The sequence below is a fragment of the Cyprinodon variegatus genome, unplaced genomic scaffold, assembly GCF_000732505.1.
Source record: "Cyprinodon variegatus isolate N-32 unplaced genomic scaffold, C_variegatus-1.0 Scaffold166, whole genome shotgun sequence".
In the NCBI taxonomy this organism is placed as follows: domain Eukaryota; kingdom Metazoa; phylum Chordata; class Actinopteri; order Cyprinodontiformes; family Cyprinodontidae; genus Cyprinodon; species Cyprinodon variegatus.
In genome coordinates, this window is record NW_015150619.1 from 236,130 (window position 1) to 261,840 (window position 25,711).

Below are 25,711 nucleotides of genomic sequence, written 5' to 3' on the forward strand. Positions count from 1 at the left end.
CACTAGCAGACCAGTCACTCAAAGTGGTGAGATAATGGCTGTAGCTAAATACAGGACAATCCAGGAAGTAAACCTGTTATAGGCTGCAAAAAGACTGGTTCATCTTCCAGCAGGAGAACGCTTACCATACAGTCAGAGCCACAATATAATGATTTCTATCAAAGCCTGTTTGTCTGTTAGACTCAACATGTCAGTGTTTAGACAAACATTTCAACAAAGAATCTTTGGCAAGGCCTGAAAACTGCTTTTCTACGAAGGCTCACTGTGGTCTAGCTGAGTTGGAGCTTTTTTGCAAAGAAGAATGGGTGACATGAAAGGCGCTTCTGTTAATTAAAGGTATAGTGGAGGTTTTTCTCTTTCTGGGTGGATCATCTAAATAAGTGTTCCTCCTCACTGTCAATCATTCTGGTGATATGTTTCCTTTAGGCCGTCCTATGTGATTGTGCCCATTTTCACGCACCGGTGCTGAGTCTGACATAGTGGAAAAATTGCAAATCTTTTGGCAAGTAAGCTTGTATGAGCGCTGCAAACAGCAACTTTTAAACACAGCGTGCACCAGGATAAATAGGCTTGTGCACGCTCTCGCACGTGTTTAATAGTCTCTCTGGAGCGGGTACAGGGTTGTGCATATGCATTTTTTGTGGAGAGGGCGGGTCTTTTCAACAGTTTATGAGAATCCTCCACTATACCTTTAAGTGAAGGAGGAAGAATACCGATGTAAGCCGGGTGCATAACTTCTAATTAAAATACACTGAGGTTTGGAGTTGTGATGGTAAAAATAACTGGGGATTGATACTTTTTCAGGTTGTTGTACATCGTATACCAGTTTTCCTGTAGTGCCTGGATGTCTGATTCATTTTGCTGCACTGTAAGATATTATTTTTCTGTCTTTGTTTATAGAGTTTACCCAGAATAGCTTTGGATGTTTTGAGTTAAAAGGGGCCCTGATGAGTGCAGAGAAAAAGTAAAAATGTGTCCAAAACAGGTTTTCCTAAAAGGCTGAATTTGGTAAAAAAAAATAAAATAAAAATTACTAAACCTATAAAGCTGTATCTGGAAGGAAGAAGGTAAGAAGGGAGCAGGTCTGCACCTTAAGTCTTTATTCATCACCTGTCACCCCACATGTTGCATTTCTTCTCTTTCCAGCTGGATTCCTTTTGACTTGTGTAATTTGAAATGACAGGTAGAAACTGGTGGCAGGGTTATGTGCTTCTGCAGAACTGAGGTGGCAAAAAGTTTTCTGCTTTGGGGAAAGAAAAAAAAAATCAGTTGCATGTCATGTTCTTGTGAGATGGGAGAAAGGCGAGGAAACTTCAGAGGAGAGGGTGCACCCAGTGATCCGGATGTTAACGGCAAAGGAGTTGTTTTTGTTTTTGTAGGCTGAGCAAACCCTGACACTTCTCGATCTGTCGACTCGCCCTCCTCTAATCTTCTTCGCACTCATCTTTTGTTATGTAACCATCATAAGATTGGATGCGCTCGAGGTTGCTTGGTTGCAGCAGTTAATGGAACCTGTGAGAGGTCAAAGGCAAGAGAGGGAAAGAGCAAAATGAAGAGGCTGCTCCGTCAAGTCCTGACAGAAACTAACGGTTTTTCCACCTGTCTCACAGTCCAACACTTGAATTTCTCTAATATTAATTCCTTAAAGCATAACAAAAGTTTACTTGCAGTAATACAACCAGTCCGATAACAGGAATATGAACCGCTTTAGCTCAATTACTGACAACTCTGTCTTCCAAGTTTCACTGATAAAACGGGCTTTAGGCAAGCCCAAGGCAATCATCTGTGTTCTTATCAGCTCTAAACACTTGACAAATACTATTGATGTTGCAGCGGGGTAACTGCATCTCCTCAGGACATGGTACTCACAACTGGTGAACCACATAGGGACATTTCTCTCCCCTGGGACAACCTGTGCCAGCTTATTCTACATGAGCATATTGATTGGTGATGTTTTACTTTATTGACAAACACTGTTTAAAAAAAGAATACCCTTCCTAACATGTAGGGGAATAATTAAGTTGCATCTTGTGTTGCAGGATGTCTTTTAAAAGTAGGGAAGCTGAGGTGATATAAGATTAATTATTGCAATTGTTCTCAGATTCATACTTTTTTTTCTCTAATAAAATATGTTTTAATGCATATGCTAGTATGCTGCATAGAATGGAAAAAAAACCCTGAAAACCTAAGTATGTGCAGCTCTTCCTCCTTTTAAGTAAAGCCACATACATGTGTCATCAAACACAGAGGAAAATGAAATTCTGCTACAGTATTTGCTCTGATTTGAAGCATTGCTGCAGATTCCTTCTGAATTTTGGACTTTGACTGGTCTCAATTTTTTTTTTTGCATCTTTGAATTTTCCTTCAAGGTTATTTTCATTCATCTCCGTAAATCGGAACAGCTTAGATGCCCCTGCTGAAACGCCTCCATGGGCCATCATGCAGAGGTTATCCTTGGAATAATGTTCAGCTTCGATTTATCACCAAATATAATGATTTTTGTAATCTCAAAGGTTAATATTGGCCTCGTCCAAGCAGAGCAGTTGTTTTCTTTGTGCATTTTTAAATACCACATTTTGGAGCGTCAACTAACAGTTTATTTTGTAGATTCCTCCACCTTAGCTGTTGATCTCTATAGCTCCCCCAGAGAAACCATTTCCCGTTGGCTGCCGTTATGAATATTACTCTAAGAACTATGTATCATTTTGCTTTCCCTTGTCAACTTTGCATTACTGAATAATGTTATAACATGAAACAAAGTAAAAGACCTTTAAAGTTTAAATCATTGTAACGTGACAAAATATAGACACTTATAAAGTATGAAGATGTTCTAAATATATATATATATATATATGGTCATAATGTGTATCCAGTGGATTTTCATTGTAAAGCAGAATTCTCAAGAAGTTGAATACAGAAAAAGTCGCCCCTTTTAGGCAAAACATTACGCTGTCTTTATGCTCAATTTACAGAATGTATCAACAATACCTCTACTTTATGTAAATAGTACACGACACAGTTTATGTAGGAATCTTTTATGCTTTTTTAATTACTATTTTGAAGGTTCCTTCAAAGATGCTTGTTGCAGACGTGCATGTTGAGCCAGTGTCTCAGGAAATATTTCATTTTCCTTAAGCTAAGACTTTTGATACTTCTATTGTAGCTATCTGTTTAAATGAAGAGAATGACTGCTAGTACAACTTCAAAATACAGTGTATCAAATCAGTTATGATTTCAATTTTATTGTCTTATAAAACTACATTGCAACTTACAGCTTGCATTTTGATATTTAATATGATAAATACTTCTGGTGCCATGCTGGTTAATTCTAAATGCAAATAGTGTATTTGGCCAGTTGATAGACTTTAAATTCTAGATTCTAGCTTCTGTGGCCAGGGTGTTGATGCTTACAAAGAGTGATGTGGAAATTGTGCTGTAAGTAAAAGAAACAAAGAGTCTGGTAAATATGGGATATTATTGTTGATCTCATCTTCAACTGTCAAATCAAATTTCATACGGATTTTATTACTTATGAAAACACATCTTGGATTTCTTCAGAAAGTGGAGTTGGAAGGCTACAGTTCTGGCTAGCCCCCATTTTTCAAACAAATTTCACTTGTTTGAAAAATAATGCTATTAATTTACAGCAAAACAACAAATTCTACATTCAATTAACATTCAGAAGAAAGAAAAAAACATCTCAAAAATATTTACCAGGTAAGGTCAGCACATTCAGCACAGCTCATTTATAAAGATAGTAATAATAATAAAAAATATCTAAAGGAATAAAAAAAAAAAAATCTCAGGTCCCTGTTTGATCTCTTCTTTGGGAATTGGTAAGTCCCCCTCTTGATGGTAAAGCTTGAACTCGATATGCAGAGTGTGCCAAAGGTCTTTAAGGATCAATGAAGCTTCTGATTAAGTCTCTACTCCCTAGATTTGAACGACAGCTGATGGTGTGTTGTTCTTCTTACTGTTATAAATACTCCTGATTGTAAGTGGGCATAAAAACTCAATCATATTCTTGATTAACCTTGTTTCTTAACCTCATTTCCTCATGTATGTAACCTAACTAACAGTTTTTGAAACACATTTAGAAATAGAACATTTATTGTTAAAGGAACATGTTATGTGGAAAAAATTCTGACACCCTATGAAGCGTGATATTATCAGTAACCAGCTGCTACTTTCTGATTTTTACAGTGCCTGGTTGACAGTAGGATCATTAGGCTGATATTGGATACATATGAGAATGTAAAATCTGTCTTCTCCGGCTAAATGTTTTCTTACAGGGTTGTTTCTTATCATGTTTCTTGTGTCTGAAATGTTTATTGAACTCCTTTTGGCTGCTTTGTTCTTTTTCTGTTTATTGTTCATCAGCAGGAGGTCTTTCAAATTGATTTCGGAGCTTGGTAACATTGCGTATTGAAAGCTGTTTTTTTAGCAGTGCAGATATTCACATCATTCTTGTTTTTGCTGTTTTAAGTGAATGGTCCCTTACAGCTCTGGAACAACATTTGAGTGAAAATTAGTACGTTTAAATAGCGAGGTGTAGATTTGTACCAGAATTTTGTTTATTTTTTCAAATTGTTTGTTATTTTAGCTTCCATAAATGCAAGGGGTGCCAGTGTTGGAATAGAATAGAATGTCCTTCCATTGTCATTTGTAACGAGTACAACAATATCAAAAAAGATGTTGTTGAGTCCAAGTAGCACAATTAAAAATATCAATATAAAACATACAAACATTAAAAAAACAAGAACGAAACATAAAAACAACAGATGACAAATACTTAAGCAAAAAATTAATTGCTGCACAGATCCCTGTTGGCATAATCCACATCAGATGTATTTTTCATCAGTAATTGAGGCAATTGATGTTGAATAGAAGCTGTTCCTGAAACAGTTTGCTCTGGTTTTTAAGGCTCTGATGATGATAATCTGCCGATTTTCACGAGAAGCTATCTCGTCTGTGATCGTCGATCACCATTTTTTATTCCTGGTCACAGAAACCGATCACCTGTATCTTACTTTGCCTGTAGAGGTTCTGCCTGCACCGTTTCTCCCTCATTCTTTTTCACTTCGCAACGCGGCAGCAAATCCTAAATGGTTCCATGTGGAACTTTTGTGCTTTGAGAGTAATGTTAAGGTTTCTGTCTAGCAATGGAAACATTGTTCTGAGGTGAAGCATGTGAAAATGCATCAATACACAGAATACAACTTGACATTTAAAAACATGCACATGACGAAGTATAATTTATTAAGGTACAGGTAAAGCAGCGCATAATTACACTCTACTCCATGAGCATGATGATAAGAAAAAAAGAATGAAATATGATTTAATAATCGTGTAAAGGACCAGCAGTGAAAGTCTTTGGGTAAATAATTCAGAGACGTAGTGTACTTCAGCTCCACCAGACAGTGGAGTCTCACAGCGAACGTCTCCTTAAAGCAGCAGGATCTACCTAAGAACAGAAAAAAAAGCTTTATTATATGTATTACAACTTGCTGGGCCTTAACATGATGCAGATAATCTGTGAGAAAAAAAATCAAGCTATTCAATCTTCTCCTTGTGTCCGAAAAAACCCCCAAAAACTATTTGAGCCAGGAGGAGGGTTTTAGCGCGTCAATCACTCTTTCTAGAAACCAGAACAGCACAGCAGAGTTTGCAAATCCACAAAACAATCAGCCAGGCTGGCGGGCAGTTTTATTTGATTGAAACCTCCATTTGGCTTGTCTTGACATTATTTGATATCGGCAATTTTGTGATATTCATTTATGAAAACAGTTATATACTGTATATATTACTATTTTAAATCTGTTGGAATAAATAAATATGCTAAACTGGTTTCATATGTCTTTTGACTGAATGGTTGCTGCATTTTGCAAGTTTTTGTGTGTGCATGTTTTGTCTAAATTAGGTAATTTTATTGTTTAATTTTGTCAGATTACTGTTGTAGCATTTTAACCTAAATCTAAGGTTTAACAGCCAGTCCATGTGACCAGCAGTGAATGGTATCTGCTGTGATTAGCCCTATGGGAGATCGGTGTCAAGATCTGCAGCAAAAATCCTGATGGGTGCATTCTCTAGCTTGGCAGCACTAGCCTGATGGCAAATTCAATCTCTTTTTCGCTGTATAACAGCGATTGTAATTCAGTATCACTAGTAATGTACCAGCAAATTTCTAGAGAAATACAGTACTATCTACTGTATATCCTTTCTTTGCCTACTTATGGGGGCCGCTATCATGTTGTCCTCAATCACTCAAATTATAGGCTTTCACTCTAAACACATAAGAATATTGACAATCATGATGTACCAACTGCACCAGGCCCTAGAATATTATCTAGCAATGGATGCAAGGCAGTAATAGATCTAATTATACTAAAAAAAAAAAAAAAAAAAAACACGTTTGCAGAAAGCCTTTTAGTAGGTGTTAATTATGACAAAACCAGACTTTTATACTGACGGTAGGTTTTAAATGAAAACTGTCAGAGATTTTTGACTTTAAATGGAATAGCGCTTGTAAAATCTTCATTCAATATTTCAACAGTTTATATGATAGGAAAAAAGGTAAACTAGCTCTAGTGATATCATATGCCCAGTGGGTAAAGTTAAAACAATGAAGCAAGTGTAAAAAAAGAAAAATGCTAAATTTAATAAAACTGTCTGTAACTGTCTGCCTGTGTCTGGTGTATTTTCAGATTAAACATCATTCAGTAAAGCTGTTTACAGTGTGTAGGCTTGCCAGAAACATTACTTAAAAGAGAAACAATACTTCATAATAACTACCATTCAATATGACTGGTGTGCAATTAATTTTAAGTATTTTATGATCTATTTTTACAACTTATGAAGACAGTTGGAGAAGATTTGTTTAGGGCATTGGGTAAATAAATGTCTTTCATTCAAATTATATCTACATGTCAATATAATCTGTTGCTTGAATGATCTTTAATATCAATCCTCCTACTTTGGTAGCCAGCACTAGTTACTGTAGATTACCTGCTGCTCTAAAGAAAAAAGTTGCAAGAAAACATTGACCTCATCAAAGAATTCTTGAAAATCTATAAGTAGTTCCAGAAGATACAAAAAAACGGATCTTCAATACCATTCTCCGAGGGGAAAAAAAGGAAAGTTTTCCAATTAAGGAATCCTGTTCCTTCTCTTTGTGCTGCATGTGTTACGTGATTGACGGCTTCATTAATTAGCCAGCAAGGCTTTAAAGCATTATGGAAGAATGGGTATGAGCTGCGTGAGGAATATTACAGGAGCAGATTGCAATTAGGCTCAATTTCTATCTTAAAACGTAGCAAAAAGAACATTTATACGTGCCCCACATTTCAGCAAGGTTAAAAAGCAAACAAGCAAACAAAAACAACTTAGTTTTAACAACAATAAATAATTCAAGGCTGGACTTATTTATTTAGCTAGATTTTTAGAAACCCATTTGCCTTTATCATGTAATTTACTTTGTTAAAAAAATGCAAATCTATATATGTTTCCTTTGTTGCTAGATTTAGCACCATGAAAATCTCAAAATTCCAGATTCATAAGTCCTACAGGAAACATATTGTCCACAATATTCTCCATCTTATGACTCGTTCTTTTGTTTAATCAGATTAGCCATCCTCTTAGAAGACTGACAATATAATATTAGAGGGCCATTTAGGAAATACTTTGCCTCTGTATCTTACTTTACTTACTGGGGACGTGAGATAGTCGGACTAAACATAGCTGAGGTAAGAAAACAAAGTAATGCCTCTTTCGTTCAATAACAGAAATGTGAGTCTGGTCTTAGTTTTTGGAAGGTGAGAGGGGTCAGGTGTTCTTCTCCTTGCTTTCATGGATGTCCTGGAGTTTTCACGCATCGAGCAACTTGTCACACAGGACGCAAGCTCCCACGACGCCCCAGCATTTCTTTTTTGCTCTTTGGCCTCCTCAATCACAATCCCCCCTAACTTGAAGTGCTACTTGAGAAGCGGGTGCACCTGGGACCATCTCGCCTCGTTGTCACTGGATCAGCTGCTGACTCTAACACAATATCCTGTCTTTTGTTCTCTGCCCACATAATAACTCTGAACTGCCTGGAGAACAGAAAAAAGGAGTTGAGGCGGTAATGAAAAAAAAGATGAAGGTTTTAGAAAGCCGCAAACCATGGAAAAAAAAAAAAAAAAAAGTCTTTAAATTTTTCTTATGCAACAATTTCTTTCCTTCTCACACATTTATTCCAAAGCGACACTCCTCGGCACACAGAAGTGGGTATTCTTGTTTGGAAACAAAGCCAGGCTTGCCTCTGAGGCAACTGCTAAGAGATTGCAAAGCAGATGCTTTTTTCTCTCGCCAATCAATTTAACACCTACACCTCCCCTCTCCTCCTTCATACTGGCTCTGGCGCATCAGTTTTAAATGGCACAAGGCAGTCTTGAATTGTTCTTTTGACTCACTGAGAATACAAGGAACATTTCCTCAGTTACAACATCCTTACCAAGACTTATTCACTAATGGCTTAGGTCAGCAGAGTCTGAGGGTGGTGTTACTTTTCTTTTTCTAAAAACAACCATCAGGAAAATTTGTGTTTTAATCTTTTTTTGCTCTGTAGTACCTTAGTTGCAATCACAGCAATAAGTCTAACCAGCATGTCTAGACCAGTCTCATATATCTACAGACATATCTGCTTGTATATTTAGGCTTGTATTCCTGCTGCAATGTGAAAGTTTTGCAACTTTGCCTATCCTTCTACATCACATCAGGTTTTTTACCTATCCTAAAGACAAGCATTTCCACAGAAATTTCTGCCACATAATTTTTAAATAAAGTACATCAGGTTTTCCGAGTAATATGCACTAGTTTTCAGCCACACATATAACTATTTTCAGGTAGGCCAGATGGCTACAATTGTGAGATTTCAAAGCTTGGGGTATTGTTTTACACCTAAACCGTGCTTTAAACTCAGTATTTCTCCATCTCATTCTGAGTGAACCAAACCTATTCCAAAGTCAGAAGTCCTTCAAGTAATTTCTTCTGCATAAGGTTCTTCTGCCAGAAAAATATAACTAGATAACCTTTAGTGAAAGGTGTCCAGGAAGCATCCTGGTCAGATGACCAAAGCCTATGTTGGACTGGCTTTATTATAGGCAATTGTTTCCAGCAGACTATGGTGTCCATCCATCCATTCATCTTCTTCCGCTTATCTGGTGTCGGGTCCCAGGATAGCAGTAGGGAGGCCTAGACATCCCTCTCCCCAGCCACTTGGGGAATCCCAAGGCGTTTCCAGGCCAGCCAAGAAGCATAATCCCTCCAGAGTGTCCTGAATCTCCCTCTGGGTCTCCTCCCGGTGGGACGTACCCAGAACACCCTGGATGACTGAGCTCCTCACTCTACAGAGATGCACTACAGAGGCTACGGAGACACACTACTGAGAAAACTCATTTTCGGCCGCTTGTAACTGGGATTACGTTCTTTCGGTCATGGCCCAAAGTTCATGACCATAGGTGAAGGTAAGAACATAGATTGAGCGGTAAATCAAGAGCTTTGCCTTTTGGCTAAACTCTCTCTTCACCACAATTGGCTGGTACAGCGCCTACTTCACAGCAGATGCCACACTAATAGGCCTGTCAATCTCTCACTCCATCTCACCTCACTCATGAACAAGACTCCAAGATACTTAAACTCCTCCGCTAGGGGCAATACATCCTCCTCAACCTGGAGAAGGTACTCTACCCTTTTCCGGCTCAAGACCATGGTCTCGGATTTGGAGCCACTGATCCTTATCCCAGCTACTTCACCTTCGGCTGTGAGGTGCTTCAGTGAGACCTGTAGATCATGCCCTGATGAAGCCAGTAAAACCATATCCGGATAGCAGAGACATGATTCGTAGGCTACCAAAAGAGATCCACTTGACGCTTTGGTTGTGCCCAGCAATGCATACCAAGTCACCAGTCATGCAAAGACCTAACAGCCCTTAATAAGGCCCACTATTCCATACTCCCACAGTATCCCCCCACAAGACCCCCCAAGGTTTGAATACCTTCTCCAGATCCACAGAACACATGTGGACTGGTTGGGCAAACTCCCATGCACCCTTCAGGATCCTGCTCAGGGTGTAAAGCTGATCTGGTGTTCCACGGCCAGGACGAAAACCACACTGCTCCTCCTGAATCTGAGATTCAACTATCAGGTGGACCCTCCTTTCTAGAACCCAGGAATAGACCTTACCAGGGAAGCTTAAGAGTTTCTGTAGAACACACCCTCCGGTCAACCTTTTCAAACAGGAGGACCACCACCCTGCTTTGCCAATCCAGGGGAACTGCCCCCAGTCCACACAATGTTGCAGATTCGCATTAACCAACACAGTCCCACAACATCCAGAGCTTTAACCTCTTACACCCTAAGGGGGTATAAATAAATTTCTGCCTGACAAAAACACACAAAAGTAAATAACTTATAGCCTCAAAGCTATTAGATTTAAGAAGAAACTTTTGGTACGTCTGTAAAGGTAAGATGTCATAGAATGGTTTTCTGGTGTCAGCACCATTGTAGCTCCGACCCTGCCTGAAATATTAGGGACAAAATACAAAATATTTTGCATTTTTTGAACATCGCCAAAATTTTCTTTGAAATAAACATTGCAAAACACTACCAAAATATTATTTACTGTATAGCACAAAAAAGTAGTACAGACTTTCAAATCTAAATGTTGTGTAAAAATATACCAAATTTGGACTCAATCAGATGAATCATATTTATTTTAGAATGGTATTAGTGAGAAATTTCTTAGGCGGAGAAGCCATTTTGGCACATTTATCCATAAATGACACCAAACTGTGCCAAATATGTTTTTTACATCAATACTGGGGGTTTGGTAAAATTACGAGGTCACGTAGCAGCTGGACCCGCCGGTGGGTCCGTAGGGTTCAAGGGGTTAAGGTACTCAGGAAAAAGATTATTCAGCCCCAAGGCCCCACCACCAATGAGCTTTTTAACAACCTCAGCGACCTCAGCACCAGAGATGGAAGAACCTTACCCAGAGCCCCCAAGCTCTGCCTCCTCAATGGAAGACGTGTTGGTAGGATTAAGGAGGTGTGTGTAGGTGTACTCCCGCCACCTACACAAGACGTCCCGACTCAAGTTCAGCAGCACACTACCCCCACTATAAAAATTGTTTGTACTACACTGCTTCACCCCCTGCTGACGCCGGATTTGTTTACCAGAATCGCTTTGAAGCCGTATGAAAGTGTTTCTCCATGGCCTCTCCGAAATCTTCCTGCGCCCTAGTTTTTGTCTCAGCAACCAGCCGAGCCCCCTACCGCACTCACTGCCAGTACATGTCAGCTGCTTCCGGAGTCCCACAGGCTGATAAAACTCGATAGAACTCCTTCTTCAGCTAGACAGCTTCCCTAACCCCTGGTGTCCACTAGCGTGTTTAAGGGTTTCTGCCAAGGCATGCACCGATAACATTGTGGCCACAGCTCCGACAAGCCGCCTCAACAATAGAGGCATGGAACATGATCCACAAAGTCTCAATGTCCCCCACCTCCCTCAAAACGTGTTCGAAGCTCTGAGAAATTAAGGCTCCCAAGAAACCCTCACAAAACGTTTGGACCTACCAGGTCCTACCGGTGTTCTCCTCAACCATTAGACCCAGCTCACCACCAGGTAGTGGTCAGTAGAGAGCTCCGCCCATCTCTTCACCCGAGTGTCCAAGAAATATGGCCGCAGATCAGATGAGACAAAAAGTCGATTATTGAACTACGGCCTAAGGTGTCCTGGTGGCAAAAGCACATATGGACACCCTTATGCTTGAACATGTTGTTTGTTATGTACTATCCATGAAGAACACAGAAGTCCCAACTACAGAACACCAGCACAGGGAAGGGCAGACTATGGTGTACGTAAGTAAAAGGGTCATTAGGAAGCTGCAGTCTCTCTTCTCCAAGTAGCAGCCATAGCTGACATACTCTGTCGATGTATTTGTTTTTTCTAACTGTTTGAATATGCTGCCCTTATATTAATTATGTTAATCTTAGTGTTCGTTTGTCTTTTTTTCTTTTCTTACTTTAAAAGCCTGCACTGATGTGTGCAAAATAATTTTTTATGAAAAAGTCATAAAAGTTATCATGGCATGAATAGTGCAGCAGATAACTACTTAGTGTTTAAATCATAGCAAGTCTCTACTATATTTTCCAGAGTTGGTAAGAACAGGATGAGGATTTAGAAAGAAAGAAATTCATTATAAATCTTGTGCCCGACAGAATTCAGGGGGAAGAAAGCCATGTGGTACTGACTCTTATCCCCTGCTCTCTCCAGAGCCTGGATGAGCCTGAGCCAGCAAATGTCAGTCGGATAAAGACCAAGCTTGACAGACAGACACAGCAAGTTTTGTCATTCCGTGTTTCATCCCTTTGCTAGCAAGCCCCTACTTTGCCAGTTTCAGAAGCCTTCAAATGATGCAGCAGAGTAAGATTCTGAAGGAGAACGTCAGGTTGTGTAACTCCTCTAAGCTCCACGTAAGGCTGAAATGCCGAGGACATGCACTGTTTCTGCGCCCCAATGGCCTCGGCGAGTTTTTATTATTGTCTTATGAAGGAGGTCGCCATAGAAACACCAAGCACATCAACAGTTTCCCCCAGCAAATAAGCTGAAGCTCTTTGATGAGATGTTCTTTCAGAAAACAAGAGGTCTTTCCAGAGTCTGATTTAATTCAATGTGACCTAATATTTAAAAAAAACAAAAAAACAAAAAACAAAACAGCAGAATCATGTAAATTACCTGGAAACAAACAGTGTGGGCAATGCAGAGTTCATATTGAAGTGGCCTAAATTTATTAGCCTCATCATACATTGCTTTTTTTGCATTGTAAAGTTTATGTATAGCACAAAAAATTGCTCTCTTTATACGTTTTTCTTTTTTTTATAAACGTTTTTCAAGGCAGCAGTTTGCATAAATTAAATCTGACAAAGCATTCCAAAACTACAGAGTTTTGCACAAGTCTTGCCTCAACAGACATGGTTTGTAATATCTTCCTTCCATACAGCTAGAGGTTTATACAACACTAAGTATTCTACTTCTAGGGTTTTTTGAAGGTATTTTTCCTGTGCCTTTTGTGCTTTGGTTACTTTTTCAATTATTTTCACTTGAGTAGCTGATAAATTTACAACAGAATGCATTGATATTCATTAACTCATTAAAGTTGGACTTATGGATCATTGAGAGAAAGAATCTTTAACCACAAAGATATGCCAATGTTATGCAAACACATAAATCCCATTTTACAAAACTCTTACACATATGTAAATCCACATATGTAAACAGTTTACCTGGAGGACCCCTATTAACAAGGAACAGCAGTATTGGATTTTTTTTTTTACAAATTATAAATATGGACCTGGTCCTACTAAATCCATTTGGGAAAGAAGAGACTTTCAGCAGAACTCTTAGCTGATTGGGTAGGTCCACACCTCGTGCCCAGATATCAAAGTTTGGATTCATCCATTCACAGTAACAAATTAAAATGTCTTAAGCAGCAGGTGCCATGAAAACAAGCACAGCAAATAACAACATACTGTTGCTCTTCTTTCATAAATAAAATGGTTTAATTCTGACAAAATAGATGTGATAGCAGGAGCTACGTGTGCATCCTCCTAAGCTATCATATTTATTTTGGTTTGGCTGTGACATCTTCACACCTTTTGCATCATTTACACCTGAATGTCCAATATGAAATCACAATTATGCAATTGTCTGGAAAGCTTGTGGAGGGAGTGGTACAAGGTGTATTGTAATGCATTTGTGAGCATACTAATACCACGAGAATCAAGGTTGCAGGCTAGGTTGGTCAATATCAGCATCAGTACTGATCTAATTCTTGGATGCACGTCCATGTTGATACATTCATCAGAATAAAAGTAATTTTTAATGTTTTGAAATATTTTACTGCAAAGGTTTCAACTAATAGCCGAAAAAATTGTTTTCCAATCTTATACCAAGTTTAGCTGTTGAAAACACCGGAACTTACCTACTTTTTGGTATTTTTTTCAATTCTGTTCTTTTCTATTCTGTTCCATTTAAATTTTTGAAAAAGTCCTAAAAGGTCGCTGGAATAAGAATTAGCTCCTCCAAGTCTGAGGCCATGGTTCTCTACTGGGAAAAGAGGGCTTGTCCCCTTTAGGTTGGAAAAGAGTTCCTGCTTCAAGTGGAGGAGTTCAAATATCTTTTGGTCCTTTTCACAAATGAGGGGAGAATGGAGAGAGAGATTGATAGATGGAGCGGTGCGACTGCTGCTGTAATCAGGATGCTGCACGGTTTGATATTGGAAGAGAGCTGAGCAAAAAAGGCAAAGCTCTTAATTTACAGGTGGGTCAATGTTCCTACCCACACCTATGGTCATTAAAACCTGATAATGACCGAAAGAACGAGACCCTGGATTCAAGCAGACGAAATTAACTTTTTACCCAGGGTGACTGGGCTCTCCCTTAGAGATAGGTTTAGGAGCTCGGTACGTAGTGAGAGGTTTGGAATAGATCTTCTTCTTCACATTGAAAGGAGTCAGTAGAGGTGGCTCAGACATCTTTTCAGATGACCCTTGGACGCCTCTCTCTGGAGGTGTTCTAGGCATATCCCACCGGGAGGAAGCCTGAAGGACGACCAAGGACTCGTTGGGGGACTATGTCTCTCAGCTGGCGTATGCCTTTTCCCTAACAGAGCTGGAGGAGGTGTGCACCTGCGGCCCAGTCCAGGATGAAGCGGGAGACGACGAGAGACGAAAAGTCCTATAAACTTTAAAAAGCAACTTTAACATTCAATAGCATTAATTTATAGAGATTGTTAAAGGAATTTGATTGAAGCAAATTTAATCCCAGGAGAATCCACTTGCGATTAATATTTGAGATAATTGGATATTGGTTTATTTAAACATGCATACATATCTCACTAAGGGTGACAGTTAATTTGGCTGGCATTCTGCCTGGTCCGGATGTTTTTTGTATTATTTTTGTCTTATTTTATTTTTTTCCAGTGTCCAACCTACATTTCTTCTGATCTGGTATATCAGCAGAACCTTTGTTGTCACTCCCATTTGCTCCCTCTGCATTCATTTTATTTTATTTTTTACTTATGAACACTCCCTTTGCAGAATGACATTTATCAATTAAATATGGTGTTGTGCTGCAGGATGTGCTTCCTTTTCCACTATCTCCAGACGCTAATAATTACATTGGCATTTAGCTTCATGATAAGCCGACCCTTTGGCCTTTATGAAATGTTCCCCAGGCCCTGAGACTGAGGAGTATATGGACAGATGACAGGCGTTAAATCGATCCATCTGTCTGTCATTTTGCCTTTTATCTATGAGAGGCAGTTCATTAGTCTAATAAAGGAATCTTACCACTGCACCTTTTTAAAGCGTCACTCAAAGTGGGCTTTGCTCAAAATATCCCTGGACTATTTTTGACTCTACTTGGGTGGTTGATAATGTTATATTTACATTGCCATTGTCCATAAGGGCCACTTTGAAAATATTGAATCTTTACCAACCTCTAAGTTTTAGTAGTGTGAAAAAAAATAATACAGGTAACATGGTTATAAACTGTGAGGGACTGTATCAAATGCATGATGAATCACAGATATTCCGATAAAAATTGTGTTTTATTTAAACCCCAAAAGTTGAATTTCTAAGAAAAAAAAGGTTAAAAAGAAATAAAAAAGAAACTAAGCTCATAAAAGAGATCAAAGAAAAATCTAACTATTAAAAAATGTTAATATACCACCTCACTGCAGAAATAAAGCATAGCTGATCAAATAAAGAAATGACAAAACAGTGTATATACACTGGCTTATAATGGGTTGACCAAGCAATACAATGACCATCCATAAAAAACAACACAGTAAATTTAAGCTTAGTTCTGTATTACTATATTGCATTTTTTTTAATATACTTTATTACTTTATATACTACATTTTATTCCCTCTTAACATCTATTAATTTCCCTACATGATAGGTAAAACACAGTTATCCTGAGCAGCAAGTTTGCACAAGAATGAACATTTTTAAATAAACTTTCTGGAAGTACGACAATATGTATTTAATACTTAATTAAATAAATAAAAATGTTAATTACTCATTTATTTAGGATAAAAGAAAATATTTAATGCAAAAAATAAATCGTAGAGCCTTACCCAAACCAGACCCACACCCAGCTCAAAAATTTTCATATTAAGTCTAGTCACACTGTTTAGTAGAATTCCTTAAAAAATGGTGGACTGTATAATTATACAGTAATCATTTAATTGATATCTGACAAATATCCACTCAAGACTGGACTGAAAATAAGGGTTGGAGTTGATACTCTTTTTTTTTTTCAATTATATAGGAGAGGACAGAGGAAAAGGTAATTTCATTTTTTTTCATTCCCTCCTAACATCTTTTAATTTTCCTCTGTGATAGGTAAAAGACAGTTATCTTGAGCAGAGGAATGCACAAGAATGTATATTTTTGAGTAACCTTTTCTGGAAGTAAGACAAACATTTATCTATCAGGTAATTAAATATACAAAAAATAATGACTCATTTATTGAGGATAAAAAAATTTACTTATTTAATGCAAAAATAAATCTTGGAGCCTGACCCAAACTGAAGTCACACCCGACTCCAAAATTCTCATATTAACTCTGTATAGTACAATTTTTTAATAGACGGTGAACTGTCTGATTATGTGCCATGGTGTCAAAAATATCTGACAGATATCATATAATGTCACCTCAGGTGTGCCCCAGGGCTTTCTTATATTTATTAAAATATAAGAAACCTGCAAGAATTAAAGCACAAATAATAAAAATCAGTGTATAAATGAGTTTTGAAAATTAAGGTCCAATATATAGACTTTGGCTGTCAACGACATATGGGACAATTTTCTAAATTTGATTTTGCTGCTTGTGAAGGAGGATAGTCACTGATGCAGCTTAAAGGGAAGCCATGCATGGATGGATGGATGGAATTGAAGTTGTGTTCATACTAGGGATGCATGATATATTGCTGTTGGCATCAGTATCAACTGTTACTCCTCATTTTTGTTTTTGAGCCCTTTATAAATAATGCACTAAAGGCAGGCATCTGTCTATAACTATAAATAACAGTGTATTACAGTTCTCATGTCATCTCAACAATAGGAAGGCATTCAATAAACATACGTTTGAATGTCCTTAGAACATCCCCCACTTTTATCATAAAGTTACACCTTTGCTGCCACTGCAGGATGGTCTTCATCATTCTGACTTTGAGTTCAAAAATGTATCAAGTACTAGTCCTTTCATTTAAAGTGTAAACACATTTGTATTCACTACTAAATAGATTTAACTTATATTTCATAAGAAAAAAAACACGTTTGAGCCCAAATCCAAACCTGATTCCAAAGTTAACTCCAGAATTCTCTTATCAACTCTTTTCACACTGTGTAGTATTATTATTTTTAACCGATGGAGGACTGCATGATTATGTGCCATGATGTCACAAACATCTGAGCGGTATCTGTTCAAGACTGAACTGAAAGCAAACATTAGAGTTGGTACTCTATACAGAAGACGGAAGAGAAAAATGAGACAACCGTGGAAGAAACAAGGACAATTAAAAGCAGCAGTCAGCACAGCAGTAGCCACAGTGTCCTGTTTTAACAGAAAACCTCTGCCTCTGCTTAAAGTGAGCTGTAGTTAATCTTCAGTGGTGAGATTGCTAAATTGGTTGTTGTGAGTCTTTTACGCTAAACAACCACAGACCCTTGACTGAAGATCACTTACTCTTTTCGATTCTCTCTCAGCAAAAGATTTGATTAACTATGGCCAAAACACCCCTGAAAACTCTATGAACCCAGTTTGGTGAGTAAAAAGAACACAACATAAGGGACTTTAAGACTAGCTTTAATTCCTGTGAGAAGGGAATTTGAGTAAGTGTGCTTCTTCTCTTCAGTCAGTGCTCTTATACCAATACTGTGTGGGAGACATAATATTTTCACTTGTGTGGGCTCATGGTAATAGATGTCTCATCTCTTTGTTTGTGCTGTTTCCACATATTTGCAAGGCGATACATTTCATAACAGACTGAAAACTCAATATTCTAATGCCAGGTAGATATAAGTGGTGTTTGTGCAGCTGAGCCTCTGGAACTAGCTAGATCTATCAAATAGCACCTATCTCAATATGTAAGCATGTTATTTGATCTTTCGTCTCTTGTAAGGTGGTATCTTTGCATACCGCTTTATCCGCTTCTGTGTTAGGTTAACACCAAGAAGCATTAAGGTCATCCTCAAACCCGTTTTCACACATTAAGTTAAATCCATTCAAACTGCAGTAAAGATGAGTATTTGTTTTAGGTTGATTGATTGATTAAATTAAGAGTATATAATATTTATAGTTTTCCCTGAGACTAACTATTTGACAGGCCACAGAAAATATGAAAGCGTTGACGGTTACAAATGCTATCTCTTGTTCTCAATGATTTTAAATTACTGTTCTTGCAAAAAAAAAAAAAATCAAATATAAGATGTTGCACTTTTCCATTTGCTAAACCACTTTTAAAGAAATAAATCACTGCTTCAAAAGCTTCTTAGGTAAATTACATTACTTAATTGAAACAGAGGGCCCAAATGGAAATGTACTGTAATTCCAAATGCCTTAAGGAAGGACCCTCCCATCCAAGTGAACATTGGATTTTTATTTTTATTATTTTCTCTACAACATGCATTCATTGGTTTTTTTTTTAAATTAACAATGTTTAATGATGCATGAAGATTTTCATTCAAGATGCCCAAAACTGTGAGTGAACATGTGCCACGTTATGTAGCCAACCATAAAGTTTCAAGAAACTTTACTATAGGTTCCTTAGAGCAGGAGGAAGACATGGGCAGATATTTAAAAGAACCCAATGTACTGTAATTCTACGTTCATACTGGATATGGTTTGAGCAGCAAAAAAAGTGCCTGCTGCTTCATGTTTGATGCTTGTACACATTAAGGTCAGAAGTGCCTCAAAAGAATCTTTGATGCTCCTGAAGCTCGTCCAGTAAAGTGTGTCCAGATGCGTCCGATACTTCTGTGTTCAATGGCAGGGAGTGGGTAAAAAGTAGTTTTAATATATTCTTAAGCGAGAAAATCCACCTCAAAACATGGTCTGTAGAGACAATTCATCAAGATTACGATCCTGCCTTAAAATATAATTTTGCTGTTGAAGGGGCTCAGATCCCCAGATACTGGTGGTGTGCTGTCACTGGGAAACCTCAGCAGCAGCTGGGGGTTTTCTGCTTCTGTTTGTTGCAGCTGAAATTAGATGCTACCATTATACAGGTACATAGTACAGGCTGCCGGCACCAGAAAAATAAAAGGCAAACATATTTTGCCAGCAAGTTTCAACATTTTATGTTAATTTAGGCATTAATAAACTGTTTCAGGGGAGTGATCATAGCGATCTGCATCAGCTGGGCTGTGTCTGTCTCCCTGCCCACTCCCAGATCAGCTTCTCTGTTTGTAAGATGTGGCGCGTCAAGCAGCAAAAGTTTAATTTTTCCAACTCAGCTGCGGCTTGTAAAGCTGATCAAGCGTGCAGGACCTTTTGATGCTCTTTGATGCGCGTCAACCATTGACTTTGCATGTAAACCAGCTGCTTCAATTACGTGAGGCGTGAACGTAGCATTAGAATCAAGCGATGCGAAAGAATACAGTAAAAACCTGCACAACATCGCTACATCTGTCCACCTACATGCTTGCTAAGCTAAATTAAACAACAAAAACGATTAGCTTTCACTAAATCATTTAACCCCTTATCTATTCTCTATTCTAAAGCTTGAAAATTTGCACCTTAATAAGTATGAGATTCATTGAGGTCCCAATAAACACATTATGAATTTGACATACGTATGTGAAGGTGTTGAAGATTTGACTGAAACCAGGAGGACAGATAAACAAGATGGTGCACAAATGTTTTCAGCTGATTGCTTGATTATCAGATGAAATAAACATACCAGGCATGTCTGTTTTTTTAACCTTTGTTAATAAATAAAACCCACCAATAAAGAGATTAGAACAAGGAAAACATCTCTTGCTTTTCAACCTTATCTTTTACTTGCCTAAATTTTGAGGGATTTCTTTCAGAAATGTGTCATCAGTACATTCTGAACATCTATTCCTTTCAACTTTGTCCCATGTTGTCTTGATGTCTCCCGTTGAGCTATGGACAGACAGAAGCACAGTAGGTCAGCAACATGGACTTTACCTGGCTGATTTCAAAGTTGTTGATTTTAGAATGCAACACCACCTTAAGCCCACCAGAGTTGTTTCCTACAACCACTCTTGTACAACCCAGGTTTTTGTCTTTCTTCTGTGAACCTGCCTGTGTCACTTAATGGTTTCACCAGCCATTCCTGCAGTGGATATGCAGCTTTCTTAAGGATGTAAAACCTAGTGTCAGCCAACCCAAATCTCCCCCTTTCTGCTGGAAGGATGTACCCCACACCTAACCAACTCCCACAAAGCAGACATTCACAGAACTCTGGGGTTATGCTCCAAAGCAATCCTCCAGATGAAAAACCTTACCGCCCAAAGCACATTGGAGGATTATTAAGGTCTTACGTTGGTTGAAGTTTGTTTTGTATTCTTGGGGTGCAGTAATTGGTGTGTGCAAGCCACCTAGTGCACTCCCAGTTAGAAAAACCTCCAGCAGGTATTCCCCCTTCCCAGCCATTACTTATCCAATGGGAAACCCCTGGTTTCAAGTGGAGTAGAACTGGCAGAGTGGAGCAAAGCCATGTGAAGCTGAAAACGAGGATGGAAGAGGAGCATCTGATACTATAAAGAAGGAGAGGTGAGACAGCTCTGTAAACATTTTTAACATTTACAAAAAAGGACAAAATCTACATATTTGATAATTTTGTAAGTTGTGACCAGATATTTTACATTATAAGTGAGATCTGATTAGATAAGAAATGCGCCCTGAGAACCTGCCTTCTGTTAACTCACTATAGTTGATTTAATCTCCTACAGCTGCCCCAACAGCTAAATGTCTTTAAACCCAAAAATGTGATAAAAAGCAATTTTGTAGTGATATTTTATCTTTTTTTTTTTTAAGGTACAATGCTTTAAAACTACTCCTAAAAGTATTTTATTTTCCCTAAAAGATAATCAAGTCAATGTAACTGAGTAAATGTAACTAGGTACTACCCTCTGATTTAACATTTAGGGTCTCCATCTAGAGAAAGGAGAGTCAAGTCTCGGGTATTTATAACTTATGTAGGTCAATAAAGTTAATAAAGTTAATTCAGTAAAAAAAAACTTGTATTTTATCAGGTACAGTTATGCTCTAACACAGAGGTCTTCAACAGGGGGTCCACGGCCCCTAGGGCTCCAAGGAGGTACTGCATGGGGGTCATGAAAGTTTTTACTGATTTTGATATTTTTTTTTTTTTTTTTATATTCCCCCCTGCAATTTTTTCCACTTATGGAAATATCTTTAAATACACATTATTTAGAATTCAACACTGTAGTAAACAGATAAATGGAGGCAGAAGATGTCTTTCTGTCATCAATGCACACATTCAGCGACACATAGGTGCTCTTTCAAGCTGGGCACCATTTCATTCACAACATCTGTCCCATCAACCAGGAATCAGAATCAGAAATACTTTAATAATCCCAGAGCGAAATTACTTTCATTACATTACTCCATCTGTAATAGAGTGACTATAGGACCAGTTTGATATAACACTATTTTATACAATATATATATATATAATTGGGGGGGTTCTCGCTTCATCTTGCCAGCAGTTTGGGGGTCCTTGGCCTGGAAAACATTAAAGACGCACTTTCATTTAACAATTTCAAGTTTTTAAACAAAGTTTTTATTATCAAAAACTTTGGTTTGTCTTTTTAGATCATCACAGCAAAAATGACTGAAGTGAGCCAGTGAAAAAAAGTTTTCATAATCTAGTCCTTACCTTGCATTTTCCACTTCAGCGCCAATGACAGCTTGAAATTCATTCTGGTAGTGATGAATGAGGCACATCGTGTTCTCAGATAGTGAAGATTTCTTTTCAGTCACGTTCAAGGATGTCCTATGCATAACTTCCTGATTACTGCAATTGTTTCTCCAGTATTTATCCATTACTTGCCACATTTGTTTCACAGTTGGAATGTTTTTTTTTGTTTGTTTTTTGTTTTTTTCAAGTCTCTTAAGGTATTGTTGGATTAATGTTTCTTGTCATAACTTTAAAATTTTGGATTTCTGTGGCGTTTTCATAGTTGTTAAGGTATGTTCACAAACCAAACACCAATGTCGCAGCTGTACAGAAGGATTCCCATGTTATCTCTATGTAGAAGGGCGGATCTAGTTGTGAAGTAAGGCGGTGGTGCCGAAAGAAGAGAGGCGAATGGCGTGATTTTGGCTACATTTGATCGCCCCCTTGTCTGTGAGTCAAAGTAAAAGATCGGAACTTTAGTTTACATTCGCATCGCACATCCAGACAGGAAATAGATGTGGCTGTGAGCTGTTCATGAGCTAGTTATCATAATTTGTCTGGGACAGTCAAAAAATCTAATCAAAAGCAGCATTTTGTATTACTAAGATATCATTTAATGTATTCTTTTATTTATTTATTTTTTTTTCAATTTGGTATTATTTGAATTCCTCGGAGGGTATGTAAACTTTCAAGCACAGCTGTATGTGTGAGTGTAATCGGTCCAGTTTTATTCAGGCCAAAGATTAAGGCGAGATTCAAGAAGATGCTGCTTTTAACAATTCAAGACTGAGACCTCAAAAAAAAAAAAGAGAGAGAGAAAAAAGAAAGCATTGAGCAACATTAATGTTCAGCTTAACCTTTTTTTACTCCTTTTTCACGTCTAATTTCAGTTTGTCTCTGACTGAGAGACACACAGGAACTTGATGCTATTTAGGTTTGTGTTGATTCAGTGTACCTGCCTTCCAGTCCAAATGCCCAAATCCACAGTAGTGTTTATTAGCTTAGCCTAATTGTGCATGGTATCTAAAGGTCAGTGCCTGCTGTGATGTATAACTCCCAGAATGGCTTCCAGGTGTCACAGTTTCCAATGAATAAACACTGAAAGCTGTTCTGGCTTCCACCCGACTGCTGCCATCCTTTCCCCCTCAGTGTGCAGCAGCATTGCATTGTCTTAAACATTCTTTTTCTCTTATTTATGGTCTTGCAATAGTTCTGGCACTGGTGGGCATCTACTAAGACACCACCTGACTGACTTTCATTTCTGCTTGAGAAAAGGCTACAGATTAATTTGCTTGTCAGTTCTTTTCACCCCGTGGAATTCCATTTGTGTCGATACGGGAAGAATGATATGCATGTCCTCTGGTGAATTAAAACATGCTGACTGTTTCTGTATAACAGAAGCACTCTTCTTGATGAATAGTATTATTTCTATGCTTACAGTTTATCCTTGATGGTGTAGAAGCTCATTTAATAAGAAGGACACTTGAGGGTTTCAGCAGATATGATTTGAACAGAAACAGAGATGGCTTTTTATGCATTTCATTAGGAGCAATTTAATGAACTACCTGTGCAGACATTTTTCACAAAAGATCAAGCTATGTCAGCCTTTTGACCATACCCTACGCAATCAGCCAGCGCTTCAATTAAATGGTTTAGACCTGAGGATATTTGTGTGCTTGGAATTGCCTTGTCAAAGTTCATAGTTAATTGCGATTAAGAAAAACAAGTGTTGACTTGAAAAATATGGATATTTTTAAGGCCTTTTCTAGGTCTGTTTTAATATGAAAACAAAACTGAGAATCACTGAGAATTGTCTCATAAGTGATTTAAGTCCAAATTCAAAAAAGCTGTTAAATAACGCCAAACTAAACTGCAATTACACTGTTTTATGATTTATAGATTCTACAAATACTCAAACCTGATCATTTCCTACAAGTTTCTGAGTTAACAACTTGTTAAAATGAATATGAAAGCAAAACTGATAGACATTTAATCTCATTAGAATTTTTTTTTTGGACTCTTTTTAACCATTCATATTATCTGTCCTTGATTTGTCACATGGTCACACCCAGAGAGGTTGGCTACTGTCCCATGAATCTTAAATTTCCGAATAATTTATTGAAATGTAGTCACAAGAACATGAAGCTGCTTGGAGATGGTCTTATTGCCTTTACCTTTAACATGTATGTCTGTTATTTTCTTTCTGATTTGCTGTAGTGGGAAAAAAGTATTCAACTATTCACCCTAGTTAAATAAACAGAGATCGATAATTTCACTCAGTCGGAATTTTATTTTATCAGATCTTTGCAAAGAGAGAACAGTTCATCATACAACCCTTATGGCACAGCATTCAGCCCTGTTCTGCATGAGCTGCGTTCGCTCCCCCTTACTTACAACAATGGAAAGTAGTCAGAGTCAAAACAAATTACAGACACTTTGGTTAACAGTAACATGTTATAAATAAACCTTGATAAAGAATCTGGTTTTTTTATGGGAAGAAGCTATATCTGGTCTACAAACACCATCACACAGAGAATTGTGTGGCCTTCAAGGTGAAACAGACTAAGTGAAAACTTCTATTGTGAGTAAACAGGATAAATGAATATCTAATAGAAGAGAAATCCAAATTTCCAGCAAAATCCGACAAAATTTGCTGAGATAGCACTCTTCTTCACTTCCTCTTGTCCATGTTGAGTGTGGTACACACCATGTCAGCACAGCACTGATGATTACAATATTGTAAACATCTGTGATGCTAATTAGTGGAAACCCCTCAATTTAACATGTTTGGTCACAATATTTTCCCTTTTTGTCTAGGGGAAGGCATTATTTTTGTCAAATTCAAGGTAGTTTTCCAACCATTGTGGGATTTTCTTTTAATAACTAGCAGTACCAACAATCTTATGTAGCATATTACTTGCAGTAGATGAGATAAAAAAAAAGATTTTCTTAGGGTGGTTGTTTTTTGATGATATACATTTTTTGTTTGATTTTTTTTCTCTTTGTGCTGTTATAAACAGACCTTGTTGGGTGGAGGCCCTCAAATGGGTCTTAGCAAGTTTGAAAACACACTCTGGGATGTCCTGATTCGAGGCAACAACTATAAGGTAAGATCAAGCACTATTATCTCTTATATTATTAACATGTTTCCATTTTTGTATTTTATTCACTCTTTGTTGGCTTATTCGGTGTCACCTATAATTCTAATGCAGGGTTGTTGTTTATTTAACATTATAACCTGTACATTAGTTACAGAATTATTTTTACCAATTAATTAAATATTGCTATTTACAGTGAAAGATAGTATTTTATTGCATAAGCAAAATCTGAAGACAAAATCTGATTTGACACTCATTACAGATTTCTAGAAGTCCCATAAAATGGGTCCCTGAGCAAGACCCTTAACCCCACACTGCTTCCCGGCACCACACAATGGCAGCCCACTGCATCCCGAGGCAATGGGTTAAGTGCAGAGAGGGAATTTCCCCATTGTGGGACAATAAAGGGATTTACATTTAAAACAAATAATAGAGGTAGCCAGTTTCTGCAGCACTTTTGAGAAGCTATAAATTGTTATCTCTTGCTTCCCTTTTCCATGGGTGTACATTTGATTTAACACAGGTGCATTTGTCCAACTTAGCTTCAAAAAGCAAAAACAAAGGAAGGTTGTGATTAACATGTTTCGTGACTAAATGTCCACTTATCTAGAGTCATAGTC

At 37.8% G+C, this 25,711-nt stretch overlaps 1 protein-coding gene across 2 annotated transcripts in view; it reads left to right on the forward strand.

Moving 5' to 3' along the window:
• LOC107086906 (glucosidase 2 subunit beta-like) overlaps positions 1-25,711 on the forward strand; it is a 220,645-nt gene that overhangs the window by 56,540 nt on the left and 138,394 nt on the right. For both annotated transcript variants that reach the window (XM_015378178.1, XM_015378179.1), the window contains exon 9: positions 25,014-25,100. In XM_015378178.1, the coding sequence (XP_015233664.1) occupies positions 25,014-25,100 (87 nt within the window). The remainder of the gene's footprint in view (positions 1-25,013; positions 25,101-25,711) is intronic.